Source organism: Gallus gallus, chromosome 1 (assembly GCF_016699485.2).
Source record: "Gallus gallus isolate bGalGal1 chromosome 1, bGalGal1.mat.broiler.GRCg7b, whole genome shotgun sequence".
In the NCBI taxonomy this organism is placed as follows: domain Eukaryota; kingdom Metazoa; phylum Chordata; class Aves; order Galliformes; family Phasianidae; genus Gallus; species Gallus gallus.
The window spans coordinates 178,656,705-178,674,194 of record NC_052532.1 but is presented as its reverse complement, the minus strand read 5'-3'; the positions used below and the strand labels follow the sequence as shown (position 1 = coordinate 178,674,194).

The 17,490-nt window shown below is 44.8% G+C and overlaps 1 protein-coding gene across 5 annotated transcripts; it reads right to left on the bottom strand.

Moving 5' to 3' along the window:
• On the bottom strand, positions 1–9,754 carry EEF1AKMT1 (eukaryotic translation elongation factor 1 alpha lysine methyltransferase 1). 5 transcript variants are annotated; one of them, XM_046941947.1, is made up of 6 exons: positions 7,711–9,754; positions 6,598–6,749; positions 4,807–4,960; positions 3,919–4,001; positions 2,963–3,243; positions 1–1,675 (listed from the first exon to the last, which is right to left on the bottom strand). In XM_046941947.1, the coding sequence occupies exons 3-6, from the start codon at positions 4,954–4,956 to the stop codon at positions 1,548–1,550; spliced, it is 642 nt and encodes a 213-aa protein (XP_046797903.1). In that variant the 5' UTR covers positions 4,957–4,960; positions 6,598–6,749; positions 7,711–9,754; the 3' UTR covers positions 1–1,547. The 5 variants fall into 5 exon arrangements, with proteins under 5 accessions (XP_046797903.1, XP_046797905.1, XP_046797907.1 ...); XM_046941949.1 differs by having other exon boundaries at positions 7,897–9,754; XM_046941951.1 differs by having other exon boundaries at positions 9,233–9,754.
• Positions 9,755–17,490: the final 7,736 nt, after the last annotated feature.

The window sequence follows — 17,490 nt, the reverse complement described above, 5'->3', positions numbered from 1 at the left end:
TTAGAGAAAACTGGCTCTAAAAGTGTTCTTTTATTGACATTCCCATCTATCCCAAGATTTTTTTAATGCATCATCTATTTTGACAGAAATTGCTTGAAATACAGCCAAACCCTTTCATATAAAATTTAATATTTGCCTGTTAGAAACAGTAGAAGTTTATTATCAAACGTTATACCTCATCGGCCTTTTAAGATCCAACAATTTCTGTTCTACTCCTAACACTTCTGTCTGTAGAACAGAAGACCAAGATAAAAATCAGTATTCAGAAAAAAAGGCCTGTTCTTGGAACTATAAACTTGATATATCTGTAAATTATCTTTAACTTGATATTGAAATCAATGAAAATGCAGGCTCTGTGTTTAATCAGATCCATAGTGATTCAAGATTTAATGCACATGTGCGACCCATGTCACTACACAAGCAGTGTTTCCTAGCCAGCAATAGGAGTAATTCAAAGGGAGAACTGATGGACACAGCCTGAAGCACTAATTTAGACAACTGGCTGATGTGTGGCATTTACTTCATATTTTAGGCTGATTTTGCCACACTTACATATAGGATTCTTAATGAAAGCAAAGCTCTGTCTCTGGGGGGAATCCTTACTGTGATTTTCTCAAGGAGACATGAGGTTTATACCAACATTTAGAGATAAGCTGAGCTAGTGAATACAAAAGTCTAGTTGGGTATTTCTTGCTTTGTTTTTAAAGTTCATCAGTTTTTGTTGCTCATGTTTATTCTGCATTGCAAAATAAATGCACTGTACTGCTGCACAGAGATGTTTAACATGACTTTTTTCAAGCATGACACACACACACAAGTTTACATGGTGATGATTGATGACAAAATAGATCTTATCTTTTACAAAAACAAAGTCTGGGTTTTTGAAAAAACCATAAAAGGTGAAACAAGAACTGCATTTTGCTTCTTTTTTAAAACCACTCTGGTGACAATAATAGTTAGTAGGTCTTATCTTAGTTGGCAAATCTTTGATTAATATAAAAAGGAACTGGAGAGACCCACCCAGAATGAGATGTGTTTTCTCTTTAGTTATTCTTTATAAAAATATCAGCCTGCTGGATAATGAATCTGAACACGTCATGTTGAGAACAAACAGCCCTCAAAGGTGAGACCAATATTCATGCTCTTTCTATCGTCAGCTACCGAGTCATCAGTTTTGATGCAGCGGACAGTTCTGACGTCTGTGGGGCAGGCACTTAAGTGGTGTTAGAGGCCAACCAGCTAAAATCACTTCAGAGAGGTCAATGAAAAGTACTCCAGTGGTAAAAACTACTGGTCGGAATGGAACTCTAACAAAGAAGTTCCCATTATGCAGAACCTGTATTGTTTGTGTCCCCACTTACCTAACAAGTAAGGTAAACAACACTTGCCAATGCTTACACATTTAAAAGAGAAACACTACCATCCTGTGTTGATTAATTCTAGCCGAGAAAATACTGCTTGGAGTGGAACTTTTCAGGGTTGTGGAGTCACTGAGAAAAAAATACAAAGTAACTTGATTGAGAAAGTTAGAGATCTTCTCCCAAGAATCAGTCCAGTCCAGAAGCATAGTTCACATAACATCGAAATTCATTAGCTAAATTTCGAGAGTGTTTTGGAATAAACTTGCATATCTTCACACCAAGATGCTTTGCTGCCTGTTCCTCCATGATTGCACCTGCAGCAAAAATAATTGGTAGTCGGTGAGAAAACAGTAGCAATATCAGAATGTTTGGACTTTTTATTAGCCCCTGCCAATTGCCTGCCTCTTTTTTTCTTTAGGGAACAGACTTAAAGCAGCTGCACTGTCACTTTGTTAACTGTCCCTTCAGCAACTGAAGTTTTGGGCTTTTTAAGCATGAAAGAATGGAAGAACATCCTGAAAGTTTCTTAAAAACAGGTAGAGGGGTTGAGATCGGTGCCCCTTTCACAGAAAAGAGAAATGTGAACTCAGTCTTATTGCTACGTGGCAGACACATTTCATGGTGGGGAGCATGGGAAATGCAAACAGATTACATATACTGTTTTATTTAAATAAACCACAGTGTGATATTTATGGCTCCACACTGAGAAATCGTTTCCTTGAGGAGTATTTGTCAAATTGTGTAAACTGAAGGCCCGCTTATCCATTTTAGGAAAAAAATCTCAGCACTTTATGCATGACTGTCTTTTACAATTAAACAAAGAAGGAGACTTTCTATGTCCAGATGTTATTTTCATTTTTCTCTATTTTGCCTACTTGGTTGACTGCCCAGAATTGTACATACAGAGGGTTTTTGTCCTTTGGTTTTTGTTTTGCAAAAGTTTCTTGAATGTCTTCAGATGTCTTATTGTAAGGTTACAGCTTTAAGAACCACCATAACCAAGGCAGATGCTCGTAGCTTCTTAAAGCTATCAAGTGCATCTTCATGAAGAAGGCCCTGCAAATGCGCTCAGGAGGTCTTCCGGTTTCACTGCTGTAACCACCGATTTTTAGTTCCTCTTGCAGCATTTCAATGCCTAAGAACCAATATTTGAACCAATGGCAGAATTCTCCAGCGCTCGTTCACACTGCGACTGCAATATTTACCAGTGAGGAGCAGGTGATACGGACAAGAAAAAGAGAAAAGTTGTCTTTTTTTCGTTCTTGTTTCAAACACTCAGCTGAAACCATCCCAGTTCACCAAGCAAAGGCTTTGGGACTTTGCAGGGTGATCTTAACAGCTCTTCAATAATTTAGTAAAATTCATAATGCAGTAAGAAAAAGGTACAGATTTTAACTATTAAAATACACATATCTTCAATGAAAAATAAACGTGGAACTAAAGCATACCACTACAAGCTTACCCTCTTCTGGGCATATATTCTTCCTAGAATTACCTATGAATTAGTATTATCGAGTTGGGATTTTTCTCACTTGAGTGCGTGTGCCTTTTGAGACAGAAGAGCAGCTTACTGGCGACCTACATATTTTTATTAATTATACCTGTGCAAAGCAGAATCTTTCCTTTGGTTAAGTATTTGATGGTCTCTGCAGTCTTTTGAAGACACTCCTCGGACAGATAGGGTGGATCTGCTACTACGATGTCAAAACTGTGCGGCAGGAGATGTTCAGGTAAGTTCAAAGGGTTGTTGTAGTCATAGAAGATAAATTCTTCTCCATACACAGAAAACCTTCTGTCATACTCCAGGATACACACGGAAAAATCTGCGCCACCCTGTTCTCTCAGCTTCTGGTACACACTCGGTGCACTGACACAGGCTATCCTGAAAAAAGACACATAAAATATTAAAAGGCTGATTTCAAAAGGCAACAAAAATAATTACAATGAAGACAATTCCATAAGTTCTCAGGGCTGCTATGAGAAAACATCTTAAACATTCACCCTGGGTAATGTACACAACCAGAGTGAAAAACTTATTTCACAGGAGCAATGAAATAGGTTTGAAAACTCATTTTCAGATGAAAATCCTTGCAGAACTAAGAGGGAAAAGTTTTTCCATCTGTTCTGCAGAAATGTATGAAAATAGAAAAAAGAATTAGAAGTCTTTAATGTGCTCTGGAGCTCATTGTATTTCTCAGAGAAAAAAAAAAGAAGATCCATAGCAGACTTCTGTTACTGGCACGGGTTGTCCAGAGAGGCGGTGGATGCCGCGTTCCTGGAGACACTCAGTGTCAGGCCGGATGGGGCTCTGAGCACCTGGTGGAGCTGTAGGTGTCCCTTTTCATGCAGGGGGTTGGATCAGATGGCCTTTCACTGCAATTCAGAACAAGTTCAGTAGGAACTACTGATTAAGTAACGGCAAGGCATTTCTGCAACACCTCCACCAAAGAAAGATGAGGTACAAAACGTAATGAGTTACACTGCACGCTCTCTCTGCATAAATGGAACAATTACAGAAAAGACACATTAAACCTACAAGGTAGCTATTAAGTCCTACCTGCCACCTTTTCCTGCAGCCACAATTGCTTCATTAGCCAGGCATGATGCAGTCTCATCACTGTACCAGAACTGGCTCAGTTGCTGAGAAAAACAATGCACAATTATAAGCAACATTGTATCTTCTGATTGTGTTACGCACAATTGGGTTGAGAGCCCTATTTGAAGAAAACCCAAATCCATTGCAACTTCTTGGTTCACAAACTACAAACGTGACATTTTCTGGAGAAGCTTTTTAATTCTGAAAACCAAGGCCAAACAGCAGGCAGCTTACACTGTGTGATTTCTAAAGCCCCTACGGTAGCAGGAGAACCAATCATTGACAGGGTTAGTTCAAACCCAATGTGCAGAAGTGCAAAATAAACACCTGCTTAAATTGAGTTACTTCAGTGGAAAAGGAAAAAAAAAAACCTTGAAAAATGACAATATAGAAGGAAATAAAGGATAAAAGTGCTGAATGAGATCAGAAACAGAGTAAAAAACCAAACTCAGAGACGAAAGTCAGACTGTGAGATAAAAAAAATGCAGCAAGGCATCCACCCACATCACTGAAGAAATAAACACAAGCAGAAATACATGTGGAAAGAAAGAACATTCCTTCTTGTTACACTGTGTTGTCTCAAACCCAGGGAACAATCTTCACTACCCTCACACACCAGGCTGGAGTTCAGTCTCCAGAGGGCACAGATGATTCTACTGGGAACTTTATTCTCTTTCTTCATGTAATTTACCTGACTTAATTTTGAAGTGAATAACCCCACAGTGCTATGATCCACAAACAGCCTGGTCACTCTAGGAACATCCCGAGTGTTCGCCTTTTTATTATCTACCCACAAAAGAAAGCTTGGTGAAGCCAATGTGCCTCATTCGCTACAGGTTAGTTTCTTACCCAGTCTTCTTCTATTGAGCCAACAGAATATTGATTAAACCCTTGGGAGGTCTTCATGCCCTCTCTCTGCTGCTGTTCCAAATAGAATTCCTGGAGGGCAGCCAATGTATGGGATGAAAGCTGGGGAATGTCATCATCATCGTCATCCATTTTCCTAGACATTGCCCAGAGGGAAAAAAAAATACATTAACCCTTTTCATGGTGGAAGCTTTCCATAACAGCCTGCTTTCCCAAGGGAAAAAAACAACATTCCTGACACCACGGGCTCAGTGTGACGGCTAACTAGGAAAACCTCCTGCAGGGCACAGCACGCTCCCTCTGCTTAACAGCTTTAAACCAGTCAGAGGCAGAATGGAAAGAGCGTGTCTCCAGAGAGAATACAGGAGCTGTTTCCTTTCTGCACAGCACAGGAGTAGCTTGTATTTTCATAGGGATGTTGTCATGACACTTTGTATACTGTGCATCCAAACGCCACTTCTGTATCAGCTTGCTAAAAAAAAAACCCAAAAACTTTCATTGATTTTGCAAATCCTTTGGAATATTTACCCTTCCCTCCCAGACATAGCGATAGCTGCCAATCATTTCTTGCCATGCTGTAAAGTCACCATTTTGACTCCAAATGAATAAACCAGTGTTCAAGGATCACCCGGCTTCACCTCCCACACTGTAACAAGACTCCTCTGTACGCTACAAATCTGAAGCAGAAGAGATGCTCAAGAGGATGCTTTTATGAGCTAACACTACATGACTGTCTTGTGTGCCCAAGAACACAGACAGAGCTCGTGTCAGAAGGACGAGGTACAAACGGCCAAGCAGAGCCACTGCCGGACGTTTGTTAGCCGGGTGCCACCGCCGCGCCGCCCAGCACACCACGGGCAGCAGCTGAGCACTGCTGCCTTCTGTCCTTCCCAGCAGGGGCACCGCCACCTCGTGGAGCAAGGCTGACAAGCAGAAACCAATTGGGCCGGTGAAACTCGAATTTATTCTCTTAAGAAACTAATTTCCTCTGTACTCATTCCATGAACTCATACACGTGCAGTGACTTCAAGAGAGCTCAAAGCAGGTATGCCCCTTCCTTTGGGCAGAAGCAGCGCGTGCCGGAGGTCCCACAGCAACACGTGCCACCTGAACCACAGCTAACTTCCAAGGCAAAGTACGCTTCACCTGAACTAGGGCTGCTTAACATTTCTTCCACCCTTGGCTGCAATGAAGACTGCGGTGCGCACAGCCTTCTTGCTTTGCTCTTTCCTCCGTGCTGTGCACTCCTGCAGAGCTTTCAGGACATTTCCTAAAACTCAGTTTCTCACTGCTTGCTGAAATACTCCACAGCTCACCACCACACTACAGCAACTGCTGTGCCGTTCTGGCAGCACAGGGCGCAGCACACGCAGGGTTCTGCAGCACAGAGCCCATCGCTGCCTCGTGCAGGGGGAAATGCTGGAGCCGGGCCACCTGGTAACAGCACAACAGTTCGTTCTGTTCCTACTTCTTGACAACGCATATTGCTAACGCCCATCGTGGCCCTGTACAAGAACATTTTTTGTTGGGACAGATGTTACAAATTCCTCTTCATCTCACACCTTCTCTTCAATTAAGTGTGTCACACAAGCAGAAATCTGGCTTTCTGTTATCCTGAAGGCAAGCACACATCTATGCTCTGACGCTAAGAAGCTGAAACAGATGCAAACTTGCAATTCTTAAGTCAAAAGCTGAAATTTTGATGTTACGCTCAATGAGCCCATCTGGGCCTTTGCAAAGACTGAATCTATACACATGAAATGAAATCCTCACCAACACACTAAGATCCGTTGTTTTGGTGGAAGGGCGGGCACACAAGTAGAGGCATCTTTTTTCTACACACATTATTTTAGCTCCTTTTTAGCAATCTTCCTTTTGGTTTTCATAGTAAAGCTTCAGGAACCGAGCAGCAATTAACTGTGGGACTGCAAGGAAAGGTAACTCAGAACACATGGCAGAAATATCATGAGGTCCATCTATTCAGAATGCTTCCAAAACTCAAAGTGCTTTTCTGAATCATGGTAATCATAGAATCATAGGATGGCCTGGGTTGAAAAGGACCACAATGACCATCTAGTTTCAGTCCCCCTGCTATGTGCAGGGTCGCCAACCACCAGACCAGGCTGCCCAGAGCCACATCCAGCCTGGATGAACAAACATACATTGTCTACATTGACTGACATAAATCATCAGCATGAAGGCATTTTTATGCACATGAACTACATTATAAAACTATCACAGTAAGTGAGTTTATGAGAACAAGACTTGTAAATTCCTTTGGCTTCAAGTGAGCAGGAGGCGCTACTACTTGAAACTCTCCGCAGCCCTCCCACACACTGCTGCTCTCAAGTCCAAAAACAGCGCTGAAGGTTGAGGAAGGATGGGATGAAGCAGAGGAAGCCGCAGTGCCTCTAAGCACAATCAGCAGGAATACAAAGTTTAAAGCTAGCAATGTGTCAAGTCTGATTTACTGTTATGTGAATGCCGCTGGCCTCCAAAGGGGCAGCTCGACCCGCTGAAGGAGCAGAGGGAGTGCACCAACACCACACACTACACCCCACAGCCCACAGCTCACAGGGCAGGGGAAGGTGCCTGCAGAGCCCTGTCCACACACAGCCGAGCCCCTGCCAGCTGCCGAGCTGTTCGGGTGGACGCACCGCTTCTGCGTGAAAGCTCTTCTAAAAAAATAACACAGCGAAAAAGAGGTAATAATGCCAAGTGGAAACAGCAGCACAGAAGACTCCACTGCCTCCTCTACAGAGCAATACCGTACAATTTAATGCTGGTTTCCAGCTCCCATGTATGAAAACTCCCATTTTATACAGCCAAGCCCTGAAATGGAGACAAACTAAAGTCAGAAGGAACACTGTGGAAAAATTAACTCACTCAAAAATTCCTAAGGGCTTTCATGGTCTTTCTGTGCCCCAGTACATTTGGTCCATCCATTCGTAGGAACATACAGACATCTGGAAACCAGCACTCTGTGAGATACAGCGCAGCTCCTGTGCACAGATGTGCCTGTGCTCCTACAGCAGAAGCTTGGGAACTGCCTGTCTGTGCATCACTGCTTACCCATAACTACAGAAGATGCAGTCAGATCCTTCCAGAGCCACAGCACTACTCAGGAGGAATGCTCAGGAGGCACGTATTCAAGGTGAGACACATATTCACAAAGCTACGTCAAAAATTCTCTTAAAGCAGGCAGCTGCTCCTCCAGAACTTTTACCTCCAGACCACACCACAGCTGACTAGCTACCACTTTTCTGCCAGAGGAGAGTTCAACCTGACTCATGGCCACAGGTCAGGCTTCCCTACCCATCTGTGTAATGCAGAAATACTGCACGATGCCTGCACGAGCAGAGGGACGCGTTGCTGCTCTGCCAGTTTCCAGTACTCAGCCCTTTATGGTACCCTGAAGAAGTAACCTCATTGCAATAAATATCCCTTAACTAAAGGGAGGAATGAAAGACTACTGGAAGGCCCAGGAATAGTAGTGCAACTGGGAACTGGTGCTGTTAACCTCTGTGAGGGGAGGAAGGATGCTGTTAGCCCCTGCAATCTCTTACCAAGAATATAAAACGTACACATGCAACTTCAGAAAAGACTATTCTAGCATAGCATAGAACTAAGACCAGTATGCAACTGAGTAAAACATAGCAGTATTTTTCCCAAGCCACCCGTGTTAGCATTTGAGGCACAGAGCCTGTCATTGATGACGTATGAAACGTGCCAAGAAAACCTGGGCAGCGATACAGCATCAGGAGAGTTGGCTGGAGGTGAACAAGTCTCCATCAGGGGACAGAAGTTACTCCAAAGCTGGACACGTGCCTTGCTACCTGAAAAGCAAGGGGCTCTGTTCATGCTCCAGCTGCGGAATGCAAGGATCCAAGGCCCAGGTCTCCACCCGCGGCAGGCAGCCGAGCAGGCACGCAGAGCAGCAGCTTCTCTGAGCCGTCCTGCTCCAAACAGAAATCACCCTGACACAGAAAGGACCTCTCCTTTGAAAAGAAGCATTCAGATCTTTACATCTGAAAAGCAATGTAGTGAAAGCTCAGCTTTTGCTCAAGGATCTGACAAGTTACCTGAGCACTGCCCAATGTACAAGAATGCCAACTTTCACAAGAGTGACTGACAGGACAAAGCGTATGAAGTACAGCAGCCAAAGTAACCAAACCACAACAATCCTCCACAGCAATTCATGGTCCAGCCGGAAGAAACTGAAAGGTGCTAGGCCATAAGTGCATCTGTTTCATAGGGTCTTCCCAACGTGAAACTAAACTCCCCACACATCTGGGATGCCACCCCCATGCACTGTCAGCCAGCTGCAAGGCTTTGGGACTGGTAGCATCAAACAGCCACTGCGGGAGATCCCAGCGGGGGAGACGTCAGAAAAGAAGGCCTGACAAACCTGCATACAAAACGGAACCGGTTTTCTTGTGTTTTATAGGAAGGAAGGAGGGACAACATGGAGATGTGAACCCGGGGCAGCCACAGACCAAGAACAGCCGCTCCTCCCCAACCCCGCAGGGCTGCCTGGGGTTGTGACCAAAAAGCGGTGCAGAGCCGCGTGTCAGACCCACGTGCTGAGGCTGCAGCGGGGCGGGCGGCCTGCACAGCGCGGCCGGGCCGGACTGCCGGCTGGGAGAAGCGCAGGGGATCGCTCCATACGTAAATCTACGTTCTGCACCGCCCGCCCCCTCCTCGCCCAGCATTAATACGCCGAGCACGGGCAGCCGCCCCCACACCGCCCCACGGCTGGCATAGGCCCCCCGAGGCCCCGGGAGGACCGCCGACCCAGGCCTGGGCCCCCGCCCGCCCTCACGGCGGAGTAGAAGCGGGCGGAGAGGCACCGCGGAGATACCACCACTCTCCGCTCCGCACCCACTCACCGGCCGACAGATCCCTCCGCGCACCCGTGCCCGCCCCGCCCCAGCGCTGCGCGCGGCCGTGTGGGCCGAGGGGCGCGCGCCCCCTGCCGGGCTCCGCGGGCGGAGGGCGGTGCCTGGCGCTGCCCCTGCCCGCCCCTTCCCGCCCTTTCTGAGGGGAGGTCCCGCGGTGCGCCGGTGCTCTTTTGCGGCCCGGTGTCCCGGAACAAGGGGAGCGCGGCCTTCAGCCGGCCGAGGGACTGCTGCTGAGCAGCGGACGCACTCATAGCCCTTCTTCCCCCAACTCTGGTGCTCCAAGAGGCTTTAAAACAGCCTCGCCTCGAATAAACGATTTACAACTTAAAGATGTCCCTCACAACCGCATGGCGGTCTGCAGAGCTGGATGTGCCCAGCAGGCACTGCTGAAGCTGTAGGAGACGCAGCGCTGTGCTGAGTGGCATTGGGGCTCAGCCCCCGGACATCTCAGTGCCAGGGAGGAACATTAACATCGATCAAACATTTTTGCAGCACTGCTTTGTAGGCAGCAAAGCATAAAAGCTGTGGGGATTCACCAGTTATTTCTTCAGACCACCACAGCGTATCACTGTCTTTGGTTTGGACAGAAGTTCAGACTTCTGAACTCAGCATTCATTGTATATCCCCCTGTTCTGGAAGGTCTGGCCAAAAAGACCTTCATCCCAGCATGGAAGGTTGTCCTGCACAGAGCGCACCCAGGCTCAGCCCTTCGGCCACTGCTGCAGGAATTTGATGCTACAAAAAGACCCCCTTCCATGCACTGCTGCTGAGGGACGGGGACCTGACTGTGTGCTGCATTCCATGCAGCTTTGTTTCAGGTGAAAAAAAAAGTATTCAAAGGGCTGATAGAATTGAATGGAAGGGTAAAGGAGGCTGTGCAGCCATATCTGATGGGGTCCGGCTCTCTGAAGCACCAGGCTGTGCTGCCACCAATGGCTCTTCCTTTCCAAAGGGTCACAGACATCACACACGGCTCTGCAGGCCTGGGGGCAGGCAGGGCAGCAGCATTTTGGATGTGCTATAAGGCACTGCTTGGAGCAAATACACAGCTTGAATCTGTGATAGGTGATGCTGGCAGGAAAGCAGAGATGCTGGAATGATCCTTTGCAAAGGAAAACAGGTTGTGTCTTGTAGAACTGCTTCTCTGGGGACATGAGAGCAAACCAACCACCAGTGTGGGAACACCAATAATGTGAACCCTACAAGATATTTATTAATAGGCTTTATTGTTTCTTAATCCTTTTTTTTTGCAGGAAGGTGCCCAAAGTTAAGCTATCTGCCCCTGCCCTGTCAGTCACAGGCCCGTGGTTTTCTTGGAAACACAGCAGTGATGTGGAAATCTCTGAGACCTCTGTCTGAGCATTCAGACAATTGCTGCTTTGCTAACATACCAGCAAGTGCTCTGTGTTGGAGCAGCTCAGGACCAGAGCACACAACAGTTTTTAAAAAATAGTTTATACACTGGAAAGCAATAGCAACTTGCTGCCAATCGGGAATCTGTGTTTTCATGTTTGAGCTTATTTTATAGTCCATATTTTGTCTTTACTGATGGAAGTCGTGCTTAATAGCTGTTTTCCCAAAAACGTTGATGTTTTTAGCAATGGCAAACCAAGGGCACATTTAAATTGGAAGACAACCAAGCATGCAGTACTTATACATGGGCTGCTTCTAGTGACTGTAAGCATAATCCTACTTCTGAAGAGGAAAAATAATCAAAGATGAAATACCTCACAGAGCAACCTGCATCACCTCGCTTTGTAAGGAAAGCTTTCTGCACTTTTCCTTTCAGTGCCGAGATGTCCTATTGCAGATGCAGAACACAGTGTGCTCTACAGCCCAGTGGGGTACTCCCTGTACATCACCTGGTCACCCACAGCACAGGTTACTGTTGGCCTTCCAGGAGCCTTCGGTCAGCCTCTGAATTTAAGCACAGTAGGAAGGAGGTTTCAACCTCAGCCCATTTATGGACTCCCAGTTCTCTCTCTCACGGAGGTGCAAATATTGCATGTGATCACAGTGACTTCTCTTTTGTCAGGCTTTGTAGAGCCCTGGCACATAATTCATGGACCACAAAGAGGGCTACAGACCCCAGATGGAAAAGCACTTTGGGGGAAATCTAATGGTATTGATGTTTTAAATGGATTTTAGATGATGACAGAATTGTAGGGGCTGGCAGGGATCTCTGGATGCCATCCAGTCCAACCCGCTGCTAACACAGGTTCATGCAGTAGGTCGCACAGGGAAGAGTCCATCTAAAAACCAACAAAACCAATCAAACAAAACAACCCCCCACCCTGAAATGGGGTGACCATTACCTCTGTACTTTTTAGTATCAATTGATTTTACTATGCCACATCGCCCCCAGTTTATGTTGTGCTCTCTCTCAACAAGATAGTTAAGAGATATATACTGACATCCAAACGTGATGGATCTTTGTGGCCAGAGCCTTCTCGCATTCATTTTTGCTTTTCCCCCCAAGGATGCAATCACTGTGCCATCACAAGAAGCAGGAAGGAAAATATATAAAATATATTTAGCAAAACCAGTAAAATGAAAGTAGAACAGAAAATGCAGTCAAGTAGCACACATTATGTACAGCAGCGGTTTTACAGTTCGTCCTACCACATACCTCCATACCTCCTTCACATACACTTCTTAAGGAGAAGGAAGAAAACAGAAACAAGCTGTTATGAAAGAAAACATATTTTTCCTGAACAGTAAAGTGGGTTCATCACTGCTTTTGCAGGTCCAATGCAGATTATGTGTATATATGTTTCAGAAAAATAAGAGGAGCCCATTCTCTCAGTCCCTAGATTAAATTGACACCATCCTCCTCCTACAGACCACAGCGGTATCTCACACAACAGTTACACTCATAGCATCGAGACATTATCTGTCCATGTCCAAGGATGTAGGTAACGAACAACCAAGATACAAAACAGGTATCTCATTTGTCCAGCTTTCCTGAGGCTGAGTGAAATGTTTACATACGTGTGCGCTTATCAAAATCCACGTTACAGTACATTTTTAACAGTAGTTTGTTAAACCATGAAAGTGCATAACAGCCTACAAGCAGGCAGAAAGTACTTCGGAACAGTCTCTCCTTACGGTGGCAGAATGCCAGCCTTCCCCACGGGAGTGCTGATCTCGTGAGAGGACATCAGTGTCTTCCTAAAGACTCCAAAGCGTGGCGCTGGGCTTTGGTTCTCTGTTACAGCAAGCACTCGTGGGAGCAAAGCAGCACTACAGGTATATGTGCAGTACTAAGACTAAAGCCAATGTCTTGCCAACTTATCACTGAGTTACAGAGGAACCTTTCAAGTTAGCACTGGTGAGAGTCTATAGTGACGGCCTTCATTCGGTAAGCAGTATGGTGACAGATTGGAAGCGACCTGAATATGCCACGAACCCAAACTGTGACATCCGCAGCACAAAATTACAGCAAACCAATCGCACTCCTTCACAGCAGCGAGCGGCGGGCCAGACATCGAGGGGGAGGGAAAGGGAGCACGGCACACAACGCTGCTGCCTTCTTTGGACTTGCAAAGACAACAAAATCAGCAAAATCAAACTGGTAACAGCTGATAGGCTTAAGGTGAGAACAGTTGTGCCATGAGATTCAGAGATAGGAGCAGAAAGAGCAGTGGTTACACAGCAGACACAATGGGTATTTCAGTGTTTGCTGGAGATGATGTGCCTGAAACGTTTCCCCAAATAAAAAAGATTCCATTATATAATTAGCTGATTGTATCGTATCACATAATCCCAAAACAACCCCATGCTGATGGAAGGGCAGCATTTACTAATCCTTGCAGGATGACACCAGGTAATGAGGTTGACACATGCGTTATGAATTGGCTTTTCTTTTTACAGAGTAGCATAGTTTTTCTTTCTTATCCCCGTAGAAGGCTGCAAACTTTTTACTTCCCACTCCTCATGCACACTTCCAGACCTCCTCCTCTGCTCAGCTGCCAAACTGCTCCAGCAATGAGGCTTCTTAGAGTCAACAGCCATCAGGAGGGAAAACCAAACCAAACCAGCCACTAACTTCACCACACACAACTGAAGCAAATGGAAATTTCCTAAAGGAAAAACGAATGGGTGTTGCATACATTTCCACAAGCAAGCATGAGTAAAGGTTTTGTACCCAAATCATTCAAGTTTATTCCAGACCTCGTATATAAGGTAAAATGTCCGGTTTTCTACACGCAAGGCTCTTGGAAGCGCTGCTGCTCTCAGTCTTGCCTGCTGTTCTCAGGGACTTGCCCGAAATTTCCTTCGATGTTTCTGTCCTTCACCAGAAGAGTCACTGAACTAAAGCAGGCCAATATCAACGTACGGCTGCAACAACGGAACTTTTGAAACCAGCACAATTTCAGTGCTACACACAGCCAAGGCGTACAGCGAGCTGCCAACACCACAGCTGTCGCAGTTTTACTTTCAGGATTTGAGAATTTTTCTTCTTTAAAACAACGATGTGAATGCATGAAAGGAAGAGGGGAACAGAACAACACAGCTGTAGCTTTGCTGAACAGTCACACTACAGAACATTAGGAGCTGCTGCCTGTAACGAAGCTTTCCCAAAATACATGAAGTAACACACAGTTGGATGTAATTTACACGGGAACAGACACAAGTTTGGTGAACACTTCCAAGCCACGCATCCTCAGAGCTGTTTAGATTAAATCTACACACAGAATTTGAGGCCCAGGAATCAGCGTTCCTTCTGGGAATACAGACACCACCAATAACAGGCCTGAAAAGTCACCACTACATTATTTTTTTTGGAGAATGAGGGGCAGGAAAAGAAATTTGTTCTTCTGTTCCCAGCCACTTCTGGGACCACTCTGGCACTCCCATGTGCGATGCCCCTCATACACCCACACCGACCGCGGTTCCTTTTGTTGATGGAGAAACTCATGCCGTTAAGCGCTGATTTTAATCTCAAGTTACTCCAGCAACTTGAACCAAAGGACTGCTCACTCACACAGCCCACTGCTCGTGGTTAGCTCTCAGTTCCATAACGTCCCTCTGCTCGCTTCTGCCGTAAGGAAGGATAACAAATGCTATTTCAGGAGTTCAACACAGGTGGGACTTCAGAACATGACAAACAAGAATACACACATCACACGTGGCCAAAACAAAATAAAAGCCTTTAGTGGAAAACACTTTGATCCTCTTCCTTTTTATGGATCTTAAAAATACAGAAAGTTTTCATTTCAAAATTGAAGATGCAGCTGCTATAAGGCCTGATTACATTGCTGCTCCCAAGGTTTATTGCAATAAATTGTGAAGTATTTCTATGCAACTTTGTATCGCCAGCTGTACAGGTAAAGCAAGACATGAAATTAACTAGCACTTCAATCCCTGCTTTTCATCATATATAAACTCAACGTAGTTCTAAATTGTACATTTAAGTATTTACACGTTTGGTTGCCAGCAGTCCTAGCATTTATTGCCTTAAAGCTGCATGGTTACTGCATGGAAGTTCCTCATTTTGCACAAAGAGAACAAATAAAAGGGGATTTTTACTTTGTTATAAAATTTAGAATTGTTCAATGAGAGACTGCAACATGCTGAGCAGTATTATTAGAAAGCTTGGCTGTATGTTTGCTTTTTAAAATCATTTTCAAATATCCAGCAGTAATAGATGGAAAAATGGCACGAGTATGATCTTCCATTGGGGCTGGAAGAATCTTCCCAATCTTTTATAATGGCCTCAAGGAACATGAAAAGCAGGATATGGAATGGGACAAAAGGAAAAAGCAGCACTTGCTTTAACTCACTGAGGAGGAGGGCAGGCCAGGGACACCTTATTTCTCAGTTGCTTGAGCCCAGTAAATCTCATATTGCTATTTTTTTTCCTTATTTTTTTAAGACAGGTGGTAGCTTAAGGCTCTACAGCAAATCACACCATTTGCTTCATGATCTGTGCTGGGGAGCTTTATTCTCACGTACTGCAGAGGGCATGATCTCGTACTGGAAGCAGTGTAGAAGTTTCGGAGGGCTGGCTCTTTGTGTTTTAATCACTGCCACCAGGCTCTACTTATACTGAGCAGAACTCGAGAGGCAGTGGGAGAAACCTGAGAGACGCGCGAGAGATGATTCGTGTTTGTTCATTGCAGAAAAGCATTTAAAAAAAAAAAAAAGCAATAAACCTACCACCATGAGAAGCACTTGAGAGAAGCAGCAGCACCAAAGCCTGGATACCTAACAACCGTCCTCCTTCTGTTTTTTCTATTAGAGCAGAACTGAGGCACCGTGGTGGGGAATCACGTTTTAGCGAAGAAGAAACCACCACTGTAACTGAAGCAGCCATGACAGCCAGCCAGCAGCACCGTCCTGCAGTAACCATTCTTGTGGAACACCATTCTGCGCTGCCTCCACGGCTTTATAATGACAAAAACCTTCTGTTTTCATTACAGTAAATCTTACACCTCACAAAACTAAAATTAAAATATTTAATATTTACATAGCAATTCCGATCCTCAATGCATTTTATAGGCATAAGCTAACCCTCACAACACCCCTGTGAGGTAGGTCGGTACCATCGCTGTTTTTACAAAGACACAGATTTAGCGACGTGCCAATGGCCACAGAGGACCCAGTGGAAAAACTGATACAAAATTAGAGGAGCCTGGCTCCTACTGCTGCGCTTATATTCATCAAGCTACTTCCGTAAAGAACACCCCTTCTTACGTAATTATTTAACTGAAATTACTTGAAGTGTTTCATAAAAGAAATGCTGCAATTGTCTCTTTGTAATAGCTTTCACGTATCACGGGTTAGAATTTACATCACCTTTTAAAGAATTAAATTTTAAATGGACAACTGACTACTCCACGCAAGCTTATTTTCTAGAACTACATGGCTTACATACAACGGGATTTACCCAGGTAAACATCGGGGTTTCACCAAGTGCAATGCACTATCAAAGAGATGCTCCAGCTTCAAACCCCTCTCTTTGAACTTGTAGGATTTGGACATGCTGAGAAAACAAGTTTCTCGTTCCTGAGGAATACCGTGAGCCCTTTATCACTGAACAGCGAAACACAAACTCGGGGGCAATAAGATGTAGCAGATTCTTGTGGTAACTCGGCAATGGTAGTTAAGGCATTATGTGCATGAAAGCAGAGGTGTAACGCAGTTCACTTCTCCCTGCCCATGTGTCTGTGCTTTCAAAGTCTTGAATTTCATGACCCATGCAGATGGTCACACTTGCCAGCATCAAAATCTATAGGCTGAACAACAGAAAATTACTGTGGTAGCACTAAAAATAGCTATGATGATGGGGGAAGGGCTGGAGAAATGGGAAAGAAGCTACTGGATTTCTACTCTCAGAAGGAAAACATGGGAACAATAATCTGTTTTTGCAAAAGCAATATTATGCCTAGACAAATAACATTTGTTACAATTACATCATGCAGCATTGACAATTCAGTTTGACATGCCCTTTTTGGATGTTTTCTTTCAAGTGCCTTTTTAAAACTATTATTCCCTTCGCATGGTGAATGGAATACCAATGCAGTGATGCTATCGGTATTTCAGAACCATGACTTGGAGCCAGCTCTCGAGGTCCACTGAAAGTGGTCTTAGGCACTGTTCTGTGGACCTGAATGAACAATACATATAGACTTACAGCAACTGGATGTGGTCTTTGTTTTTCTTGGGGCTGTGGAAGGGATATATAAGCAAAATAGTTTAGGCAGAAGTAGCCACCTAGTCAGGAGTTTGAATTCAGAGAACTCGCTGAAAAATGTTCTGG

What these genes read in the sequence shown, in the direction of transcription:
- EEF1AKMT1 (XM_046941947.1), bottom strand. Translation starts at nt 4,956, where the DNA reads ATGGATGACGATGATGATGACATTCCCCAGCTTTCATCCCATACATTG. An exon ending in GCTGCAGGAAAAGGTGGCAG is followed by an intron (nt 3,244 to 3,918) that starts GTAGGACTTAAT and finishes GTCTTTTTTCAG; the next exon opens with GATAGCCTGTGTCAGTGCAC. An exon ending in AAAGATTCTGCTTTGCACAG is followed by an intron (nt 1,676 to 2,962) that starts GTATAATTAATA and finishes TTTTTGCTGCAG; the next exon opens with GTGCAATCATGGAGGAACAG.